The 21457-nt window shown below is 32.1% G+C and overlaps 3 protein-coding genes across 3 annotated transcripts; all 3 read left to right on the plus strand.

Annotated features, from left to right (window-relative positions):
• The first annotated feature begins 2515 nt into the window (after positions 1–2515).
• On the plus strand, positions 2516–5795 carry LOC112030991 (elongation factor 1-alpha). Its single transcript, XM_024063659.2, has 3 exons — positions 2516–2647; positions 4039–4520; positions 4594–5795. The coding sequence occupies exons 2-3, from the start codon at positions 4059–4061 to the stop codon at positions 5473–5475; spliced, it is 1344 nt and encodes a 447-aa protein (XP_023919427.2). The 5' UTR covers positions 2516–2647; positions 4039–4058; the 3' UTR covers positions 5476–5795.
• A 3045-nt stretch (positions 5796–8840) lies between these two features.
• On the plus strand, positions 8841–14908 carry LOC111993143 (beta-1,4-xylosyltransferase IRX9). The gene is made up of 3 exons (XM_024025010.2): positions 8841–9725; positions 12283–12511; positions 14488–14908. The coding sequence occupies exons 1-3, from the start codon at positions 9052–9054 to the stop codon at positions 14656–14658; spliced, it is 1074 nt and encodes a 357-aa protein (XP_023880778.2). The 5' UTR covers positions 8841–9051; the 3' UTR covers positions 14659–14908.
• A 4507-nt stretch (positions 14909–19415) lies between these two features.
• LOC111993140 (protein IQ-DOMAIN 3) lies at positions 19416–21451 on the plus strand. Its single transcript, XM_065766512.1, has 4 exons — positions 19416–19740; positions 20410–20509; positions 20601–20921; positions 21132–21451. Exons 2-4 carry the CDS (start codon positions 20435–20437, stop codon positions 21372–21374), a joined length of 639 nt encoding a protein of 212 aa, XP_065622584.1. The 5' UTR covers positions 19416–19740; positions 20410–20434; the 3' UTR covers positions 21375–21451.
• Positions 21452–21457: the final 6 nt, after the last annotated feature.

Raw genomic sequence — 21457 nt, forward strand, 5'->3', positions numbered from 1 at the left:
GGATAAGATTTAACAATAATTTATAACATATTTAAATCTATTCAAACTAAAAGTTTATTATCAAAATTTTATAAACTTAAATCCCACACGACCCACGTTTTTGTTTTCATTTTTTCCCTCAAGTTGCATGATTTAAAAATACTTTAAAACAAATTTAAATTCTATTCAAACTAAAAGTCTATTATCAAAATTTTATAAACTTAAATCCCACACAACCCATGTTTTTGTTATTGTTTTTTTTTCCCCTCAAGTTTCATGATTTAACAATAATTTAAAGCAAATTTAAATTCTATTCAAACTAAAAGTCTTTTATAAAAAATTTCTAAATTTAAATCCCACACAACTCACGTTTTTTATTTTTTATTTTTCTCAAGTTGCATCTCATTAAATTAATATTTTATTAGGATATTAAGCTACAAAGCTCTTGCGTTGGGGATAAGATTTAACAATAATTTAATTTAAATAAAGTGTTATCATCTAAGTTTTAGAAATTTAAATTCTATTCCAACTAAGAATCTATTATCTAAATTTCAAAACTATATATATATATATATATATTTTCAGCCATGGCTTTTCGTACAATCCCTCTTAACTAATAAGTCATCCTTATAATTAAATCTCACTATCTAGTATTTTTTTTTTTTCAAAAAGCAACTTATGCTTATGTTTTAATCTAAAAAATTCATATTACTTATTGTTCTTTATTTTTGAATTTGCATGTAAAGTATAATGCTAAAGGAAGTTTACTATAAAGAAGCAATCAATGGACACCCATTTAAGTTCTTGGTTCTCTTATGTAAGTTTTTTTTTTTTTTTTTTTTTTTTTATTTTATTTTAATTTCTCAATTTTTGAACTCTTTTGTGTATGTTTTGATTTTTTGATTTGTTTATTGTATTTCAGTTGTGAATGTGTTGATTTTTTCAATTAGACTTGTAAGGGCGCAATTTGGCTCCCAAGCCCAAAGGGTGGGTGGGATTAAATCCAAAAAGCCCAATACAATGAATTTGTAGAAAGTTTGTTAGAAAACTAGGTTCCAATGAGTTGGACAATAATTATAGTGGGTCAAGATGTCAAAGAAACAAAAGATAAACTGGTTTTGTCTAAAGAAAAATGTCCTCGGCACAATCCGAGGAGGTTGGTTGTTGTATATATTACTTTTGAATTTGGTTACAATTACAGTCTTTGCTGCTATAGTATTTTTCTCTTTCCTTTTGATCCCTTTTCTCAGGGGCTTCTTTCCCTTTTATACTACTATCCTTCTTTCATCTTTGCCTTTCACGTGTAGACCAAATTGCTAGCTTTGATCCTTATTCCATCAGCACCTTCCTGAAGTCTCTAGGGGTAGCTATAAGGTTGAACATCACTGTTCAGACATTATTTTCACATTAATGCAGCCAGAGAGTTAGTTATAGAGCATTTAATGTGGTGATAACAACTTTCTCTTAGATATTTCTTAGCTTCCCTTTGTCATGTGCCTTCATAATGTATATCTTTATCAATAGAATTTCCCGGAACATTGCTCTGGATGGAAGACCGCACCTTCGGACCTTTGCTTTGCTCAGCCGAGGAGGCGTTCCTCCTCGGACCAACTTCCTAGACTCTTATGTCCAAACCCCATTTCTTCATTTACTAATGCGGACTCCCGTAACAGCGTTTACCCATCCTCAGACTATTAGATATCCTCAGATTGGGCCCCCGGCTCAATATATATATATACTACTGGGCCTATCACTCCTACAAAATTATTACTAGAAAAAAATCGATATTGACTAAATATTTTGTTTATTATTTTTTGTGCTGACTAGGGTATAGATTAAACAAAACTCAAATAAGAATGATCAAACTCATTCTGTTTCTTATATTAATAAATTAACACAAAACACAAAGAGAATTTTAAAATATAAAAATAGATAAACATTAGTAAAGCCTAAAGCCTACAAAGCTGGCGTGTTATTGGCAAGACATTTGGGGCTGATGGATGGGGTATTGGAAGGGGATTCTTTGATTATTTCCAATGCCCTTAAGCAAGTTACAAAACCTCTTACCTCGATTGCTGCTATTGTGGAAGGAATTCATGCTTTAGGATCAATTCTTGGTGTTGTCCATTATTCTCATGTGAGAAGAAATGGCAATCAACCAGCCTACATTTTAGCAAGACAAGCTCTAAGCCTTGTTAATGATGTAATTTGGATTGAAGAGACTCCTTACTGTATTCAATAAGCTTTTATCCAAGATGTATGTGGATATTGATTTTTAATAATATATCTATGTTTGTTTATCCAAAAAAAAAACTTAAATTAATTTTTTATTAAATTTTTTTTTATTTTATAATTTATTATTACTATTTCTTTAATAATTTGATTTTAATTATTTTAAAATTGTTGAGTTAAATTAAAAAAAAAAAAAAAAAAAAAAAAAAAACACTATAGTGACCTAATAAGAAAAGAAAAAGGAAAAAGGGTTTCAAGTTTGAACGGCTGAGACGGCAGATTGGTTTGGCCACAGGATTAGACAATCCAACGGCTAAAGAGAAACCCTAATCGCACCAAGAATAAGAATAAGAGAGAAACTTTACTACTTAAACCAAAGTAGGCCAAATAACTCTTCCTCTTGCGCTTTCTCTCTTCACTCCCTTCTTAGCTACTGGTATAATCTCTTGCTCTCTCTCTCTGTGCTTACAGTTCTGTAATTTCGTATATTAATTTTGTGCTCACTGTGATTATTGATTGTGATTATCTAATAATTGGTTAAAAATATTGATCTGCTTCACTATCTGTGTTTGTTTTAATTGACTGCCTAACTTTTCAGCAATACATGCCTTAAGTCTTCTAAGTGGGTTTTTTTAGATAAAAAAGAAAAGAAAGATTGAAGGGTTTATTTTTATTTTTAGAATTTACCTTGAAGTTTGAGGAGAATTACATTCTCAAAGTCAAAGATAAGAAATCTTTAGCTGAATATATTTAGAGCAAGGTTTCTCGTAATCTAAGGGTTGGATTGCAGGTTTTCTATGTTTTTAACAGGCACCCATATCAAATTTCGCTCAAATTATTTAGATCATTAACTTATAAAACATAATTTTATAACGCATGTCAAATTGAATGTTGACATAGAGGTTGATCTTATAATAAGAACATGCAATCCAATGATTAGATTATCAAAATTCACATCCAATAAAAAGATATAGAGAGAGTTTAAAAGGGTTTCTGCTTTTCCTAAAATATTAGGAGAGAAATGGTAGATTTTCTATGCAAAAGAAGTCTATAGAGAGATGGTAGATTTTCTATGCAGAAGAAGTCTATTCTCTCGCGTAAAGGTTTTCCTTATTTATTCCGTTGTCGTCCAGCGGTTAGGATATCTGGCTTTCACCAGGAGACCCGGGTTCGATTCCCGGCAACGGAATTATTTTATATGTTGAAGTTCTATTTTTGATTTCCAAAACTCATTAGGATCTTCCATGTAACGGAATTATTTTATATGTTGAAGTTCTATTTTTGATTTCCAAAACTCATTAGGATCTTCCATGTAATTGTTTGTGATTTTAATACTTTGTGTTCATCACGGTGAACACAAAAATCTTTCTATTTCTCAATAAAAGTTCATACTTATATTAAAAATGGCTTTCCATGGTACATGTTAGATGTTTTAGTATTTGTATTTTAAGTTTGTAAAGCTTTTGTTCTAAAATCTTTTTTGGAGAAACATTTCTTGAACAGAAATTCTTTTTTTGTGGATAAATCTGCTTGTTCAAGGATGTTATGAGAGGCAATTTTTATTTTGTGTTTAATTGTATTATCTTATAGAATTTTTGTTGTTGTTGTTGTTGTTGGTATAATAATGGTAATTGTGCTTTTTTTGTAGTGATATCACGCATTAGATTTTAGTTAGCTAGTAATTGATCTAGGATTTAATCATTTAAATTACCTTGCATTGATTAGAAGTTTAAATTTTATTTGTTTCATTTATTGATATATGATAATTTAATATGTTCCTTGCGTGTTATTTGTTCTGATGAATTAACTTTTTGCTATTTACTTTAGCTTCTTGCTCAGATTTTAGAATGGGTAAGGAGAAGGTTCACATTAGCATTGTGGTCATTGGCCATGTCGACTCTGGAAAGTCAACCACCACTGGACATTTGATTTACAAGCTTGGAGGGATTGACAAGCGTGTAATTGAGAGGTTCGAGAAGGAGGCTGCTGAGATGAACAAAAGGTCATTCAAGTATGCATGGGTTTTGGACAAGCTCAAGGCTGAGCGGGAGCGTGGTATTACCATTGACATTGCACTGTGGAAGTTTGAGACTACTAAATATTACTGCACTGTCATTGATGCTCCTGGACATCGCGATTTTATCAAGAACATGATTACTGGTACCTCACAGGCTGATTGTGCTGTCCTTATTATTGATTCCACTACTGGTGGATTTGAAGCGGGTATTTCCAAGGATGGTCAGACTCGTGAGCATGCTTTGCTTGCCTTCACCCTTGGTGTCAAGCAAATGATCTGCTGTTGCAACAAGGTAAATTTCTTACCATGTAATTTCATACATAGCAATAAGTTCTTTACTGATTTTTATTTTGTCTTCATGTTAGATGGATGCAACAACCCCAAAATACTCTAAGGCAAGGTATGACGAAATCGTAAAGGAAGTTTCTTCCTATCTTAAGAAAGTAGGATATAACCCTGACAAGATCCCCTTTGTTCCTATTTCTGGGTTTGAGGGTGATAACATGATTGAGAGATCAACCAACCTTGACTGGTACAAGGGCCCTACCCTTCTTGAGGCTCTTGACTTGATTTTGGAGCCAAAGAGGCCCTCTGACAAGCCTCTCCGACTCCCACTTCAGGATGTCTACAAGATTGGTGGTATTGGAACTGTCCCTGTGGGGCGTGTTGAAACGGGTGTGCTCAAACCAGGTATTGTTGTTACTTTTGGCCCTACGGGGCTGACAACTGAAGTTAAGTCAGTTGAGATGCATCACGAGTCTCTCCTAGAGGCTTTGCCTGGTGACAATGTTGGTTTCAATGTGAAAAATGTTGCTGTCAAGGATCTCAAACGTGGGTTTGTGGCATCCAACTCAAAGGATGATCCTGCAAAGGAAGCTGCTAACTTCACCGCCCAGGTCATTATCATGAACCATCCTGGCCAGATAGGCAATGGTTATGCCCCAGTACTTGACTGCCACACCTCCCACATTGCTGTGAAATTTTCTGAAATTTTGACCAAGATTGATAGGAGGTCGGGCAAGGAGCTTGAGAAGGAGCCCAAATTTTTGAAGAATGGAGATGCTGGTTTTGTTAAGATGATTCCCACCAAGCCTATGGTAGTGGAGACTTTCTCCGAGTACCCACCACTTGGACGATTTGCTGTGAGGGACATGCGTCAAACTGTGGCTGTTGGTGTTGTCAAGAGTGTGGAGAAGAAGGATCCAAGTGGTGCCAAGGTCACCAAGTCTGCTGCTAAAAAGAAATGAGTGTTTTATTTTAGGAAGTCAATAGCAAAAGAAATGGGTTGGTTTTTTGGCTTTTGTTATTGCAGCCTCTTATATAGGGGCCTTGACTGCCTGGTGGGGGTTTTGAGCACCCAGGCCACCTGGGTGGCTTGACCGTCGGTGGCAAAAGCTTCATCTATCTGGTTGATGCTGTTTTTAGTAGTATAGAGCTTCATAGTTGCAAGTGAGAGAACAAATTGGTATTTAATTTGATTTCCAAATTGTTGGTTTTTAAATGTATTTATGAGACTCAAATATTTTACGTTTGAAATGTCACCCCGAAGTAGTGGTGATATCTCATATCTGTGGGGACTTTTGTTTTGTTTTGTTTTTTTTTCCTTCCAAAAAAAAAAAAAAACAACAAAAATATTGTTTCTCTCTCTTTTTTTGGGCTTTGCATTATTTCAATAAGAGGGTTCATACGTTTCTGGGCGGTTTGGGCCTTAAAGAGTAAGGAAGGATACTATTCTGAGGGCAGAATTCTGCCCAATCAAATAGGCTCGCGGGCTCATGGATACTATGGAAATTGTAAAATTTTGTAGTAGGAGACTGTTCCTTTGTTAGGAGCTACACGGAATGTTTATTTAAGGCACTAGATTGCAAGGTCTACCATAATTTATGTCCTGTAATTCAATAGTTTGCGTCCTCTACAAGGTCCATATCTGCTCTAGGCAAGAGTTTTATGGCCTTTTGCCATTTCATTTTGGCAGGTTCCCCCCCACCCCCCGGGTGCTTCCAGACATATTTTCTATGTTGAGAAGGATTAGAAAGGCGATCATCTGTTTGTGTCCGGTGAAGTGATTCGGGGTCTTCAAACAGTTGCCAATCTGGTGAAGTGATTTCTTCAAACAGTTGCCGATGGCCAATTCGATTGACATCTATAGCACCCTGTTGTCAGGTGGTTGGTTGAACTTCCAAAGGGTGACATCTTGCCATGAATGGAAGTGATGAAACAATCTACGAGCAAATCCTTAGAAACAGATTTGCAAAAAAATTGTGGTAGACCGTCTTGAACATCTTCGGTGAGCGCCAAGGACAATTTAATTGAATGTGATACTGTGTTGGTCGACGTATTTTCGTCACCTTAGCAAGGTGGAGAGCTGAGTGCCAAGAACAATCTAATTAAACGTAATGCTACATTGCCCGACGCATTTTTGTCACCTTAGCAAGGTGGAGAGGTCGAGATGTTGAGCAATGCAATATTATCTTTCACTAGATTGTCCTTGGCACTCATAGCAGACAATAAGGTTAAGGTTCGCCACATCAAATTTCAAGACCGTTTTATCATCATTTTTTGTAAAGAGTAATACTAAAAATATTACAAACTACATAAAGCTTAGAAACTAACGTATTACCAATAACAAAAAAGTTATTTACTATGTTATTTAAATGACACCGATTATATTCTTAACATAATAGTTTATAAGATTTTTGTAGTACAATAAAGTATTTTAGAATTCTCCCCAAACTTAAAAGAATGGTTGTTTTCATTTTAGTCTCAATTAAAGTATAAAATTGACTACTCATTCATATCATGAGCTCAGCACCTTAACATCTTATTAATTACGCAGATCTATTAGGTGCTGATTATGTATCACAAAAAAAGAAGAAAACTGTAATGAGTCAGACATACCAACCGAATGGGTGCAATTATGCCAGACCAATTGGCTGAGAATAAACACTACAAAAAGTCATCAATCACTTAATTTCAACTTTTTACCAATATTCTATGCTCAACAAATCCTAGTAGAAGGGATGTTTATTCCATATTAGTTGTGTGTGTCTAGTGTCCACTGTTTATAATCACAGTCTATAACTACAAAGGTTAAGCCATTTTGTAGTTGTACTCTAGTTATGTAATGTATTATAATCCAGATTAAAAGACTATTATTATTTTTGTGTGTATTCTAATAAGTATTACTGTATACTAAAAAAAAAAAAAAATCCAAGTAGTAATATTCTTGCTTTGAATTAGAACATAATTAGTCAACATAGAAAAGTGAATTCTTATAAATGTTTCGAAAGATTAGCAAAAGTTGTCTTGTAAACTTTTTAAGTTGCACTCGGTTTCTAAAAATCCTTAGCCAAATGCACTTCGATAATAATTACTATATAAACGGTATGCAACTCCACGCAGTTCTTGATTTTTAAGTTTATTTCCAATTTTCCAGATTCTTCATTTATTTAATTTTATTTTCTATAGGGTTGGTGTAATTTTGGACCCACCTTGTGCAAAATTCTTATGGCTCATAAGCAGGTTTACTTCGTGGTTATATGGGTCCGTCCCCAGTCCTTATCAACCTTGTGACTTGTGAGTAATCAATTTATTTTTTGCGAAACAACCTTGTGAGTAATCATTAATTCTTTTTTTTTTTTTTTTTAATCTTAGAATTTGTTTTTTATTACCTAATGTTCTTTTGTTGGGGGGATAATTCAATAGTTGCTAGTTGATGGATGAGAGATTTGAACATTGAATATGTCTCCATTAGAAATATCATAATGTGTCAACCAATTGAGTTACAAGACCATGAAAATATATCTTGTAAGAATAATAGACTTCATATACTTCATAAATTAAAAGTTTATTTCCCTACTTACAAGTCCTACCAATCTAATGCACACAGCATGAGTTATTGACTTGTTTCTAGGTAGAATTTGAAGTTCTATACAATGACATATTTAAATCTCAACAAAAATTAGAGCATACTACATGCCTAATTGCCTCATGAATCTTCACATAAATTTATTATTATTATTATTATTATTTTGTTGATAATTCAATAATTACAATGGTGTTAGAAACATCAAAATGTTCTAGTTGAGTTATAAGGTTTTTGGCGAACATCATGTAAATTTTTTGATATATCAGTTACTATTGAAAAAGGAGAAATTTGAATCCTGAATGTCTTTATTTGAAATACGAGAAGATGTTAACTAGTTGAATTATAAAACTCTTGGCGTAAACCGTTATGAAACTGAATGAAAAAGATTCCTCCTGAAAGGAAAACTTTGAGCATTTTATCATTTTTTTTTATATAAAAAAACATTTATTCTATTTTCTTGTACAACAAAAATGATTGTATTGGTGCTTTTTTCATATTCTATATTCTACATTTCTACTCCACATGACATAATAGATCATACTTATGGTTTGATATATATTAAACTACAAACCAGCCAGTTGATGGGTTCCATCCCAACAACTATATGGTTGGTGCAGACAGCAACTCAAGCTCTCATATGTCTTCCTCTCCATCTTCCTTTCACTTCAAGATATAACTAATGAAAGCAACTCCTTCACCAATGAACCAATTCCATAAAAAAAAAAAACAATTAATCATTTGAGTTTGCCTGTGCCTATCATAGACCTTTCCTTTTTTTGTAACCAATATGACCTTCTCAACATTCAAATATAACTATTGGCCATCGTATACAATATAGTCTTCATTTCTCATTTCCTATAACAAGAACACCCACCCAAGTCAGTACTAACTCTGACTGATATTTCCACTCCAAATTTTGTGATTCCAGTCCTTCTTCAGGGCGTAGAAAAAAAAAATGGGGTCTATGGAAAGGTCAAAGAAAAAAGTTCAACTATGGAAAAAAGCAGTAGTCCATTTTTCTTTGTGCTTTGTTATGGGGTTCTTCACAGGCTTTGCTCCAACGGGTAAAGCTTCAATGTTCAATAACCATGTTGCCTCATCAAATAGATCAGAATCTTCACCACAGCCTATTGAAATGTTGCACCAAGCAACAAATATTAATAGAAGTTTAATAGCTGAAGCTCCGGTGACCATTCCTCAGAGGCATAAAGACTTGGAACACACATCACCACCAGAAGAATTACGAGTAGAAGAAGAAAAACAACCCAAGCTGACACCAAGAAGATTTGTAATTATTGTCACGCCAACAAGCACAAAAGATGAGCTTCAAGGTGTTCTTCTAAGGAGGTTGGCTAATACCATAAGATTGGTTCCTCCACCATTGCTGTGGATTGTGGTGGAAGCGAAGAGGGATTCAAATGAAGCGTCTGAAATCCTTCGGAAAACAGGTATTATGTACAGGCATTTGGTTTTCAAGGAGAATTTCACGGACCCAGAAGCTGAAATGGACCACCAAAGAAACATTGCGCTTAAACACATCGAACAACATAGGCTCAGTGGGATCGTACACTTTGCCGGGCTTTCCAATGTGTATGATATCGACTTCTTTGACCAGCTCAGAGATATTGAGTATGTAACGCTTTGCTCTTCTCTTATCATTGGTTTAATTTGCAGTTCGCTATAAACTATCATGTTATTTAATTTAATGTTCCTTAAAACTACAAAATTTTAAGCGGTTTATTTCAATATTAACATTTTATGGAAAATGAATTATCTTTCAAATTTTTTTTTTTAATTATTTCATTTAAATTTTTTTTTTGAATTCTCAAATAAAAAATCTAAATTTTTTTAGATCAACACTCTAATTTGAGGTTAGTAAGGTGATTGGATAGATCAATGCACATTAATTTGTAATGTGATCGATCAACACATTAATCTGTTCATTTTGATACTGATTTATATGGTCCCATGCATGAGCATTATAAATTAACCTCAATATAATAATAATAATAATAATTTAAAAGATATTACAAATGTGACCCATAATCTATAATGCATAGCTCTACATTTTGAAAATTGAAACTAGGATTTTTTTTAACACGTAAAGTTCCTGATAAGCCGATAGAATAAGAATGCCATAAACGGGTCAGTATAAAAGTACAAAAAATATTGTTGGTGAAAGTTTCGAAGTTTCTTCTACAAAAGTTTTCAGACAAATTTCTACATTGTTGAGTAAGTCGGACGCTGCAAAGCTTGCCAATTTGTTACGAAAATTGTTATAATTATTATCAGTTTGTTCCTTTCACTTTCACTAATGATGGCGATTTGTAGTTAGTACCACACTATCAACATAAAAATAAATATTAAATTTATTTATTTAAATATATTAATATATCAATTTGTAAGATTTATATAATAATTACATTTTTGGTTATATATATATATATATATATTTTTTTTTTTGTGTAAACTATAAATTACATTTCTAAGTTTGGGAGTATTTAGATTTTATATCCTGAAATTTCAGAATTTAGATTTTATTTCCAAAAATTTTGGGGTGTTTAGATTTTATACTTTAACATTTCAGAATTTAGATTTTACCCTCTAAATTTTAGGGGTGTTTGGATTTTAATTCCTAAAGTTTGGGAGTGTTTGAATTTTACACCCTAAAATTTCAAAAATTGTGGATGTAAATTCAAACATTTCCAAACTTTAGGGAGTAAAATCCAAACTCTAAAATGTTAGGATGTAAAATCCAAACATGCAAAACTTTAGGGAGTAAAATTCAAATTCTAAAACTTCAGAGTGTAAAATCTAAACACCTCAAAACTTTAGGAGTGTAATTTGCAATTTACCTTCTTTTTTTTTTTTTTTTTTTTTTTTTGCGCTTTACATTAGAAGTTTATNGTAGTAACTTCAAAATGAATTGCTGGACAACTACCTTTTACTTTTTTATTTAACTTCATTTGAGATAAGGTTGTTTTCTAGAAAATTTTAACGGAAAATAACTTTTATCTCATGTCAAGAAAATAAGAGAAGTTTTTTGACATTAATATTTTTTTGGAGGGGAAAATTTTCAAAATATCCAGGATTGCACTTTCAGAAATATATAACGAATATTTTTGCGCTTTACATTAGAAGTTTATTGGCTTAATGTATTACATAACAGGAGGTAACTCTATCCTTTCTATTAAATTTTTCATTCTGTGGCCAAAGGGTATCGTTGTTTTTAATTTCCTAATCAACAGTTTAGTAAATTTTCCTGGTGTCGGCAGGATTTGGTTATGCCTACTTTTCTCATTTACAAATAGCTCTGATTCCTAAAGCTACATGCTTCCAAATGTTATAGGATGACATGCATAGTTGGTAAGAAAAAAAAAAATCAATAATGCATCTGATAATAAATTTCCAAAACCTTTTGATTTTAACAATTTTTTTTTTTTGGTTCCAACCAGTTATTTTACCTTGAAAAATTAGTAGGAAGTTAGTTGAATGATTAAGATCGTTAATCTAATTCTCTCCAATTGCCATTTCTTAAGATATAAAATTTTCAACGGGGAAGATATGTAGCTTTCTGTCATACTTCAGTCAGGTAGTAGTTTGATTCAGTTTAGGAATATTCTATGGCACTTAGGAAGATTTTGACCCTAACTTTCTAGTTTATAGTAAAGATTATTTATTATTTATTTTTTGTGGGTGCAGGGGTTAATTATTAAAAAAAAATTTTAACACGTGGAACATTTTCTATCGGTCCTTTAAAAGAAGGATACAGCTTGTATCTAGTGCCTTTTTGTATTAGACCCGATATGATTCGGATACGTGCCCAATTTTAGACATGTACTCAAATCATATCATGCTCAATGCAAAAAGGCAATGGACAAAATTCATCCTTAAAAGAAATTTTTTTTTTCCTAGTTTTCAAATTGCAATTATTTATTTAGTTAGCATTATGTTTCAAATTGAATACTAACATCATGTTCAAATCCCCAATTTTTGTAACTATTGAATTATAATTTATTTTTTATACATTCATGGCCCCACAATTGCTACCTTAAAAATGAAAATAATAATAATATTTGCAATATAGGATTTGGTTCGGATCAGTTGGGTGAGATTTTGTGATTTGTCATTGTCTTTATTCTTATAGACTCATAGTAATCCTCATTCATTGTCGGATAAATTGCAGTGTGTTTGGGACATGGCCAATAGCTTTACTCTCAGCAAACAGGAATAAAGTGATGATAGAAGGACCAGTTTGTGATTCTTCACAAGTTATAGGATGGCATCTAAAGAAAATGAACAATGAATCAGATACAAGGCCCCCAATTCATATTTCAAGTTTTGGGTTCAATAGCTCCATTCTCTGGGACCCTGAGAGATGGGGTCGCCCTTCAGCTGGCCAAAAATACTCCCAGGTATCTCAATCTTACAAGGCCCCCAATTCATATTTCAAGTTTTGGGTTCAATAGCTCCATTCTCTGGGACCCTGAGAGATGGGGTCGCCCTTCAGCTGGCCAAAAATACTCCCAGGTATCTCAATCTTTACCAAACCCTGCAATTTATTATTATTACAGAACGAGATGGGGATTTGAATTCTGAATGTTTTCGTTGTAAACAGCAAGAAATGCCAATCAATTGAGTTACACGACTCTTGGTAGGAAATAGAATTTTAAGCCTGGAAAGTTTTATGATTTAATTAAATGAAAAAAAAAACTATAATTAAAAAACATTTTAAGGTTTAGACTTTAGAGTAGTATTTGACAAATTCTAGTCAATAACCAACTCATAAAGAGATTTTAGATGGGATGTGAGAAATGACCAAAGATACATAATAAAAATACTTTTGTCATACTTAAATCCAACTAATTCAATCAAGAGCCAGTATTTAATTAATATTAATAATATGATTTTTATATTGTTAGTGTTAGTTACTGTTATTACTTATTATTATTATTTTATTATTACTCTCTCTCTCTCTCTCTCTCTCTCTCTCTCTCTCAAAATGATTGGGCATTGGGTGTCATTTTGAAAAATAAAGATCTAACTAATATTTTTTTTATTAAAACAATGTACTAGAGATCTTTATTCTTTAATGCTAATTTTTTTTAATAGATCTTTAATGCTAAAGTTAAGGTTTGGAATCTCCAAATTGTTGAAGGGAGAAAAACCCTTTACCAAATTGTTGGTATGGTGACAAATTTTGTTATAGAGTTTTGAAGGGGCTTAGCTCTTTAGGGTTGTCGAACACATTCCAAGGCCCTAAAATTGGTTCTTTTATATTTAAAGTAATTTCTCTGTACAAATACATTTATGTGTTAGCATCATTTTCTTCACAATAAACTACAAAGTTAATATTTTCATAATATTTAAAAAAAAAAACAGTAATTTTATAATAAAGCCTAGGTGACAAATTTTAATGATATATATCAAAATAATGTTAATGATGTATCTAAATAAAAACTAATCAAAACTTATTACCTCAAATTTATTGTGAAAATACTTTGTCACAACTCTGTTTTTTATATTTTATATATTTTTTTATTTCTTTTTTCAAAGGAGGCGTGGGATTCTACCGCAACTTCCAATGGCACATGATGCAATCTTGTTCAGTACTTTTAAAATTTCCTTTTCAGATTTTTTTTTTATTTTAAAAAAAAAAAAAGCAATGAATAATTGAATATACAATTAAAAAAAGGTCTTGTGTTTATGAAGCTAATCATAACTTTATGGGTGTAACGGGGCCCCACTGTACCAGCTACTAATAAGATGTGCTTTGAGTTTTGTTCTGGTTTGGCCAACCTCCAGCGTTAGGTAAAGAGATAATAATTAAAGTTTTGATTGTTCAATTAAATCATTATTACTCAATATGTTCATGAATATATAAAATTAAGAAATAGATTTATTATTATATGCAACCCCATGCCGTTATTTAGCAATTACTTTTTTTTTTAATAGATAATAATCAATTACTAATTACTAATAAAACGATTAAAAAAAAAAAAAGCAATGAATAATTGAATATACAATTAAAAAAAGGTCTTGTGTTTATGAAGCTAATCATAACTTTATGGGTGTAACGGGGCCCCACTGTACCAGCTACTAATAAGATGTGCTTTGAGTTTTGTTCTGGTTTGGCCAACCTCCAGCGTTAGGTAAAGAGATAATAATTAAAGTTTTGATTGTTCAATTAAATCATTATTACTCAATATGTTCATGAATATATAAAATTAAGAAATAGATTTATTATTATATGCAACCCCATGCCGTTATTTAGCAATTACTTTTTTTTTTAATAGATAATAATCAATTACTAATTACTAATAAAACGAAAACAAAGAATATGTGTGTTTGTGAGTAATATTGATTTTTTTTTTTTGTCAATTTGTGACAGAATTCAATGAGATTCGTCAAACAAGTAGTTCTTGAAGATGATACCAAATTGAAAGGAATCCCACCAGATGATTGCTCCAAAATCATGCTTTGGAATCTTTATTTTCCAAGTGAGACATCACCAATTAATCATCTTCAAACCACTGCATTAGATGGTACTCAGAGGAAATAAGAGGGATCAAGAAACTGTTAAAAAAGAGAAAAAGGACAGGTGTGATTAAGAGGAGATTTTAAACAGTGGAGCAGTTGCGATTATATACATAGATGTCAATTTTTTTTTCCTTTTTTCCTTTTTGTCATGTATTTTTGTTGTAAATTTATAAATTCTTTGTAATAGTATATTTTGAGAGTAGTCTTTGCATGTGAGTATGACTCAAATCTAAAGCATAAATCATTACAATCAAATGTTCTTTGAATATATATATTTTTATTGCAAGTGAACCAAACTAAATTTGCTTACAATGCAAGTTAATCTAGTTATGAAGAAGCATGATCTGAGGTTCCGCAGTGAAATAAGTTAGAGATTTTTTTCACCTTTCAGTGAAAAGGGAAATGCATTAAAGAAACAAAATAGTAAATAATAAAAAGTCTAGGATATAAAACATTCTAAGCGTTAATTATAAGCTAGTACAAATTAAAGCACGTGAAGGAGAATATGAATAAAACACAAAAATATCTCTAATAGAGCTTCCTTCTTTTGCCAAAAGATCTGCGCAATGATTCCTTTCATGGGGATATTATGCAAATGAGCCTCGTCAAAAGACTAGAGTAGTGCAATAATAAAAAAACCAGAGCACTATAAGGGTGATTAATTTCAGTTAAAGAACAAAGCGAGGTAATGATGCTAACAACAGAATTAGTGTCTATTTTGATGAGCAACTTCCAAATGTTAAGTCGAACATCACTCATGGGAGAACCACAAAGGCAAAAACAGTGAGCATTTCCATGTTTAATAGCATCTTCAACAATTTCTTTAAAGTTATATGAGAAATTACTTTCAATTCTTAATTGGATTTGATTAATGTAAGGTCGGTGTAAGCCTTGGATTGAAGACCAAACTATGCAGGCATTTTGGTTGACCTTGCCATCAATTTTAAAATCCTTACTCCTAGTCTAGTCAGACATTGTAACCATCTTCAAAGGCAGTGTCCATTAGCGCACTTCACACAACTATATGTACTTCATTCACTCGTTAAATATGGTTCTTTTTTCTTGGTAGAATGTCTATCAAGTTGCAATGACTTATCACTGTTTGGTTATTGTCAATGTCCAAATTTCGAATCCATCTCTTCTTTATTGTCAATGTCCTAATTGTGATTCCATCTCTTCTTTAAAATTTCACCACTCACAATAACCTATTTTTAGAGAGGGTGATAATTTGTTTTTATAAGTTTTGGAGAACGTTTTTGCTAAAGACCTTACAAGCCCACACAAAGCAGGGCCTAATACCTTTCGAGCTTGTTATCACTATTTTTAATATTTTATTCTCATACATGACCTAAGCCAATGTACTTTTTATAGTCAAATGAAAGGTATGTAGTATGGAGGGTAAAGAGTGAACATAGTTAAAATTGAACTTCCACTAAAAAAAATAAATAAATAAATAAATAAATAAAAGCATACTTAAAGTATATATATATATATACACACATTAATTTGATAATTAGAATAATAGATTTGAATCCTAAATGATTTCGTTAGAAATATAAAAATATACTATAAAACTCTTTGAAAGCATAGCTAAAGTTAGTTATGTTTTACTTTTACATAGTTTTATTTTTATTTTTTAAAAATAAAAAAGTTAGGTTTACAGAGTTAAGATTTTTTGCATAAGATCATTAGTCAGAAAAATGAACCATATTGAGCTTAGTTAAAGGTGTGTGCCCCATCTGAGGAATTTGATTGAATGCCACCGGATAGCAAACTCTTCTGTCTTCTCTTCAGGATCGGTGAGTCCTGGTTTTTCCTTGAAAACAACAGAACAATCATGTCGGTGGTCATCATAAATATGAAATATCCCATTTTACCTACTACTACTTCTTTTGTAGTTTGACATGTGCAAGAAATAATGGTGGCAAGATAGATCTTACGAATTTACATTTGTGGTACCACTAAAGTTAGTAAAAATACTTATAGCTTAAAGTCTAGTAGCACCTTTCTCCTTTTTATCCAGGATTAGATTAGCCACCCTATTACTTGTTTTTTTTTTTTTTAGAGGTAAAATTTTAACCTATGGCGTCTGTTCTTGGTAATTATTTTTTATTATCAGACTAAAACATTAATTGGTTTTTGTTGTAGGCAGGGATAGAACCCAAATCTCTTATTTGACGACAATTTTTTTTTTTATTTTTTATTATTAGTTGAGCTAAGAGCTAACTAGAACCCATTTTATTTATTTATTTATTTTTATAATAAAAAACTGAATAAAAATGTTATGAAAATAGTGAATTACTCACGGAATCAAATTAGGGGGAACCAGAAAAAAGTTCAATAATATATTTTGTTGACCTTCTTGTTATTGGGTTGCTATAAAACCATGTCTTATTCAAGACAAGCCGAACTACTTTATAATTGGGAACAAGCATCTAGGCCCTCATTTTCAAACCTGCTCCAATAATTGATCAGTTTTAAGATTCAAAACACTTGACGGCTCTGCCTTAGAAGTTTGGATATATTATCAGTACCCAACCCCACCACTGTATTTGTTAATTAATCAGCTAACAGTATGATTTTCATACCAATATCCAGAGAGGGAAAAAAAACAGCAACAATGAATTGCAGCCTGGTAGAGTGATTGGATTGAGTTAATTTTGATTATTATAAAAATAGAAGATTTTGTTAGCTTGATGACCAATTAAGTGGGCAATGTTGAGTATAAATTGATGGGTTCCAGTTAGTTCAATTGGTAAAAAATTTTCATTAAAAAAAAAAAGGGGCAATGTTGGACAAAAAAATAATGGGTTTGCACAAGTTGCAATAAGTAATACTCAAAAGAAAAATTACAGTGGTCAACAGATATTTTTATTTTGAAAAATGTTAATGAATCTATTTAGGGTAATTGTTAACAATTCATTTAAAGAAAGTTTTTATAGAAAAAAAAAATAATATTTTGATAGTTTTTTTCATTTCTCATAAAAGTGATGTCAAAAATTTCCTAAGATTGATTATTAACTATTGCCCTAAAGGCATTCATTATTATGACTCTTTATTTTTATTTTATTTTTATTTTTTAATAAGTAAAATTCAATAAGCAAGAACCAAAATCCTTCTCCACCTGTCCTATCAGTCTATCACCACAAACACACAAATGGATTATAAAGATGAGGATGGATCCACAAAATTACGAAGTAGCCAAAGAATGGGTAAGGTAGTTGAGTTCCCTTAAGACAACGGAAGTATAACAAAAATGCATGGAAGACAGATAGAACGAATGTCATCTTCTATACCTAATTGTTGTTATAGACATGGCTATTTCTTCCTTATTTTTATTTGAGAAAATTATAATTTCAATTTATAGTTTGAGTGTAACAAATTAAATGTAATACTTTAGTTGCAAGAGCTCTATATCTCAACTAGTCAACACTTCTTGGTGCTAGATTCAAATCCAATCATTCCCCATTGTAATACCTTGTAAGTAATCAATTAAATGGTGAGGATATGTTCTATTATCTATAAGGTACCTGTTTGGATTCAAATTATTGTGCCGTTTGCGTTTTTGTTTTGCGTTTTTCTCTCTCTCTTTTTTTTTTTTGTTTGTTTGTTTGTTTAGTCCGCATTTGTTGACTTTTTCATGTGAACAGTGCATCACAGACCTACATATTCAACTTTTCAACAACTTTTTCATTAAAAATAGGTTCTACGGTACTATTCATACATTTAAAAATTATTTTGTTACAGTGTTTTCAGTTTTCAATTTCAGCAAAATAAGTTCAATCCAAACGGACCCAATATCATACTTTCTATCCTTAATCACTAAAATTATGTTTGAGATTTAATTAAACTCAATATTTTCAAATAGTAACAAATTAAACATTATAGTTATCAAAAGTAATGCATTAAATCCTGAAATTTTAAAGGGTAATAAATTAAACCTTAAATCATTTAATTAAACTATGAGATTTCAAAAAATAACTAATTAAAAAGTACAATTGTTAAAATAATAAATTAAACCTAATATTTTAATAATGAAAAATATTAAACATCAAATCATTTAAGCGGACGAAATTATGCTTAAAATTTAATTAAATTACAGTGTTTTAAAAAGTCGCAAATTAAATTTTATAATTTTAAAAGTAATAAATTAAACCTCATCTCATTTAAGTGTAAACAAACTATGTTTGAGACTGGGTGAGGCCATCATGCCCCTGTATGTGAAAATGCAGTACACAAAGACTTTGTGAAAATTCTTTGTGTCATTGAGGAGTAAAGGGCTTAAGGAGCTGTAAAACTTTTACAGCCCAGCAAAGGAAAAGAGAGAGCCATTACCAAAAAGATTAAAGAGAAGTGAGTGTTGGGAAGACTAGGGGGTGTTTGGCAAGCTAGTTCTAACACATTTACACATATTTTAAATAACATTACACATTTTTTCACATATTTTTTCACCCACATATATATTAAAAACACTCAAACAACATAACTCAAATTACTCTCCCAAACACCCCCTAGAGTACCCGCATATTATTGTAACGTAGTAGTAAAGTGTGTGATATTAGAATTATTTTTAGTAAAACTTTTACTTGCAGTAAAAGAAAAAATAAGTGTATTACCAACAAGATTAGAGAGAAGTGACAATTAAGTGAGTGTTGGGAAAACTAGGATTAAGAGCATAATATTAAACTAGAATTATTTGAAGTAAAACTTTTACCCGCAGTAAAGGAAAAGAGTAAAGACAAGGGAATTACCAAAAAGATTAGAGAGAAGTGAGTGTCCGGAAGAAGAGTAGGACTAGGAGTATCTGATCCCTTTCACCGAAGAGAAACAGCTAGTGTTTTTTAATGAAGTGGGGTCAACCTTTAAGCAAAACCAGCTGGTCTGGTCTACTCTCTCTCATATTCCCTCATCATTCATTTTTTTCCTTCCCAAGATCTCATTTTTCCTTCTCTCTTGTAAACAAGGAGGGGTTAGGAGAATCCGTTCTTTTTGTTTGTTTTGTGGATGAAGGAAGCAAAGAAAGAAAGAAAGTGAGAGATATAGATAGAGGGCCTCCTGTTGAATAAAGAGAAGCTCTTTGAGATCTGCCATTTTGTTCACTCAGGTACTTTTGCTTTCTCTTTTCCATGGACCCCAATTGAGCAATAGTGGCAATTTACTTCATTCTGCCCTGCAATGAAATTTTTTTCCTTTTCCTTTTATTATACTTTTTTTGAGATTTTGTGTGTAGATTTTTCTGTTTTGGATAATGGGTTCTGCTAGTTTTGTTTAAAAAATATTGCAACTTCAACTTATGAGTGGTACAGTATTTTGATTGGAAGCTGTTAGACATGTTGAATTTGGATTCTTTTCCTTTTTCTTGTTGAGAAAAATGTAAGAAGAGAAAATATAGAAAGGGAATGGGTTGTAGATTTAGTGTCATTTCTAGAATAGAAAAACGCCTTAAACGGTCAAACCTTTGTCTTACTGTGCTAAATTAACTTTTTTACCTTAGTGGAGTGGAAATTTAATGTTATGGTGAATCGACTCGATTTAGAACATAAGATTCATGAAATTGTTGTCATTTTCTTCTAAGATTTAGAGTTTTTCTTTTTGTTTCGTCTAGATTTCTATTCATTAATTTGAATTCAAGCGTTGCTTATTTGGAAGGATTGTGTCTTAGGCCACTCCTTCCTTACTCTCTTAGATTTTACATATCCAAAAAATGACATTTATCCAAAAGGGAATTTAATTGCCTTTAAAATTTTCAAACTTTTGAATGGTTTCCATGAAGGATTGAATTAAGGAATGATAAGAAGATGGGCAGGAAGGGAAATTGGTTTTCTTCTGTAAAGAAAGCTCTCAGCCCAGAGTCCAAGGAGAAGACAGGCCAGGTTTGGAGAAATCCCATTATAGTCAGTTTGATTTTCTGGAAATTTTGTAAAATTAGTTGGGTTTCTCATAGTGTCAATGACTGTTTTGCAGAAATCAAATAAATCAAAGAAGAAATGGTTTGGAAAGCAAAAACACTTGGGTTTAGAATCTACCTCTTCAGAAACTGTCACAGTCCCCCCTCTTCCTCAGCAAGAAGAGGTGAACTTAAACAATGTGGAGAATGAACAGAGTGAACATGCTAACTCTGTTGTGGTAGCCACTGCTGTGGCTGCTGAGGCTGCTGGGCCTGCTGTTGCTGCTGCTCATGCAGCTGCCGAGGTTGTTCAACTCCCTACAGTTACTCGGTTTGCTGGCAAATCGAAGGAGGAAGTGGCAGCAATCAAGATTCAAACAGCATTTCGAGGATACCTGGTATGTGTTACACTGATTTTTTGTCTTTTCCCTTTGTTGTCTTTATTTTTTTCCTCTCTCTCTTTCTTTTATTATTGCAGCTGTTTGGTTCAATACAAGCTAAATCTTTAAAAGGGCTCCAATATAAGTGGATTTTTCATGCAATGTCCACCAGTGGCAAACCTAGTGGTTTTCTCAAGATGTGCTTGCAATTTTGATTGATTATTTCAGGCAAGAAGAGCATTGCGGGCATTAAGGGGGCTAGTCAGGCTGAAATCATTGATGGAAGGGCCTGTTGTGAAACGCCAAGCTGCAAAAACCCTCAGATGTATGCAAACTCTAGCTCGTGTGCAATGTCAGATCCGTACCAGGAGGGTCAAGATGTCAGAGGAGAATCAGGCTCTCCAGAGACAACTCCTACAGAAACAAGCAAAAGAGCTAGAGTGCTTGCGGGTCTCTGTTGCTTCTCTTTAATTTTGTTGAACTCTAGAAATTTTACTAATCACTTATAGCATGTTTCATCATCTAATTTATTGCCACCGAATTCAGTAATTATA

Source organism: Quercus suber, unplaced genomic scaffold, assembly GCF_002906115.3.
Source record: "Quercus suber isolate HL8 unplaced genomic scaffold, Cork oak 2.0 scaffold_712, whole genome shotgun sequence".
Lineage (NCBI taxonomy): Eukaryota > Viridiplantae > Streptophyta > Magnoliopsida > Fagales > Fagaceae > Quercus > Quercus suber.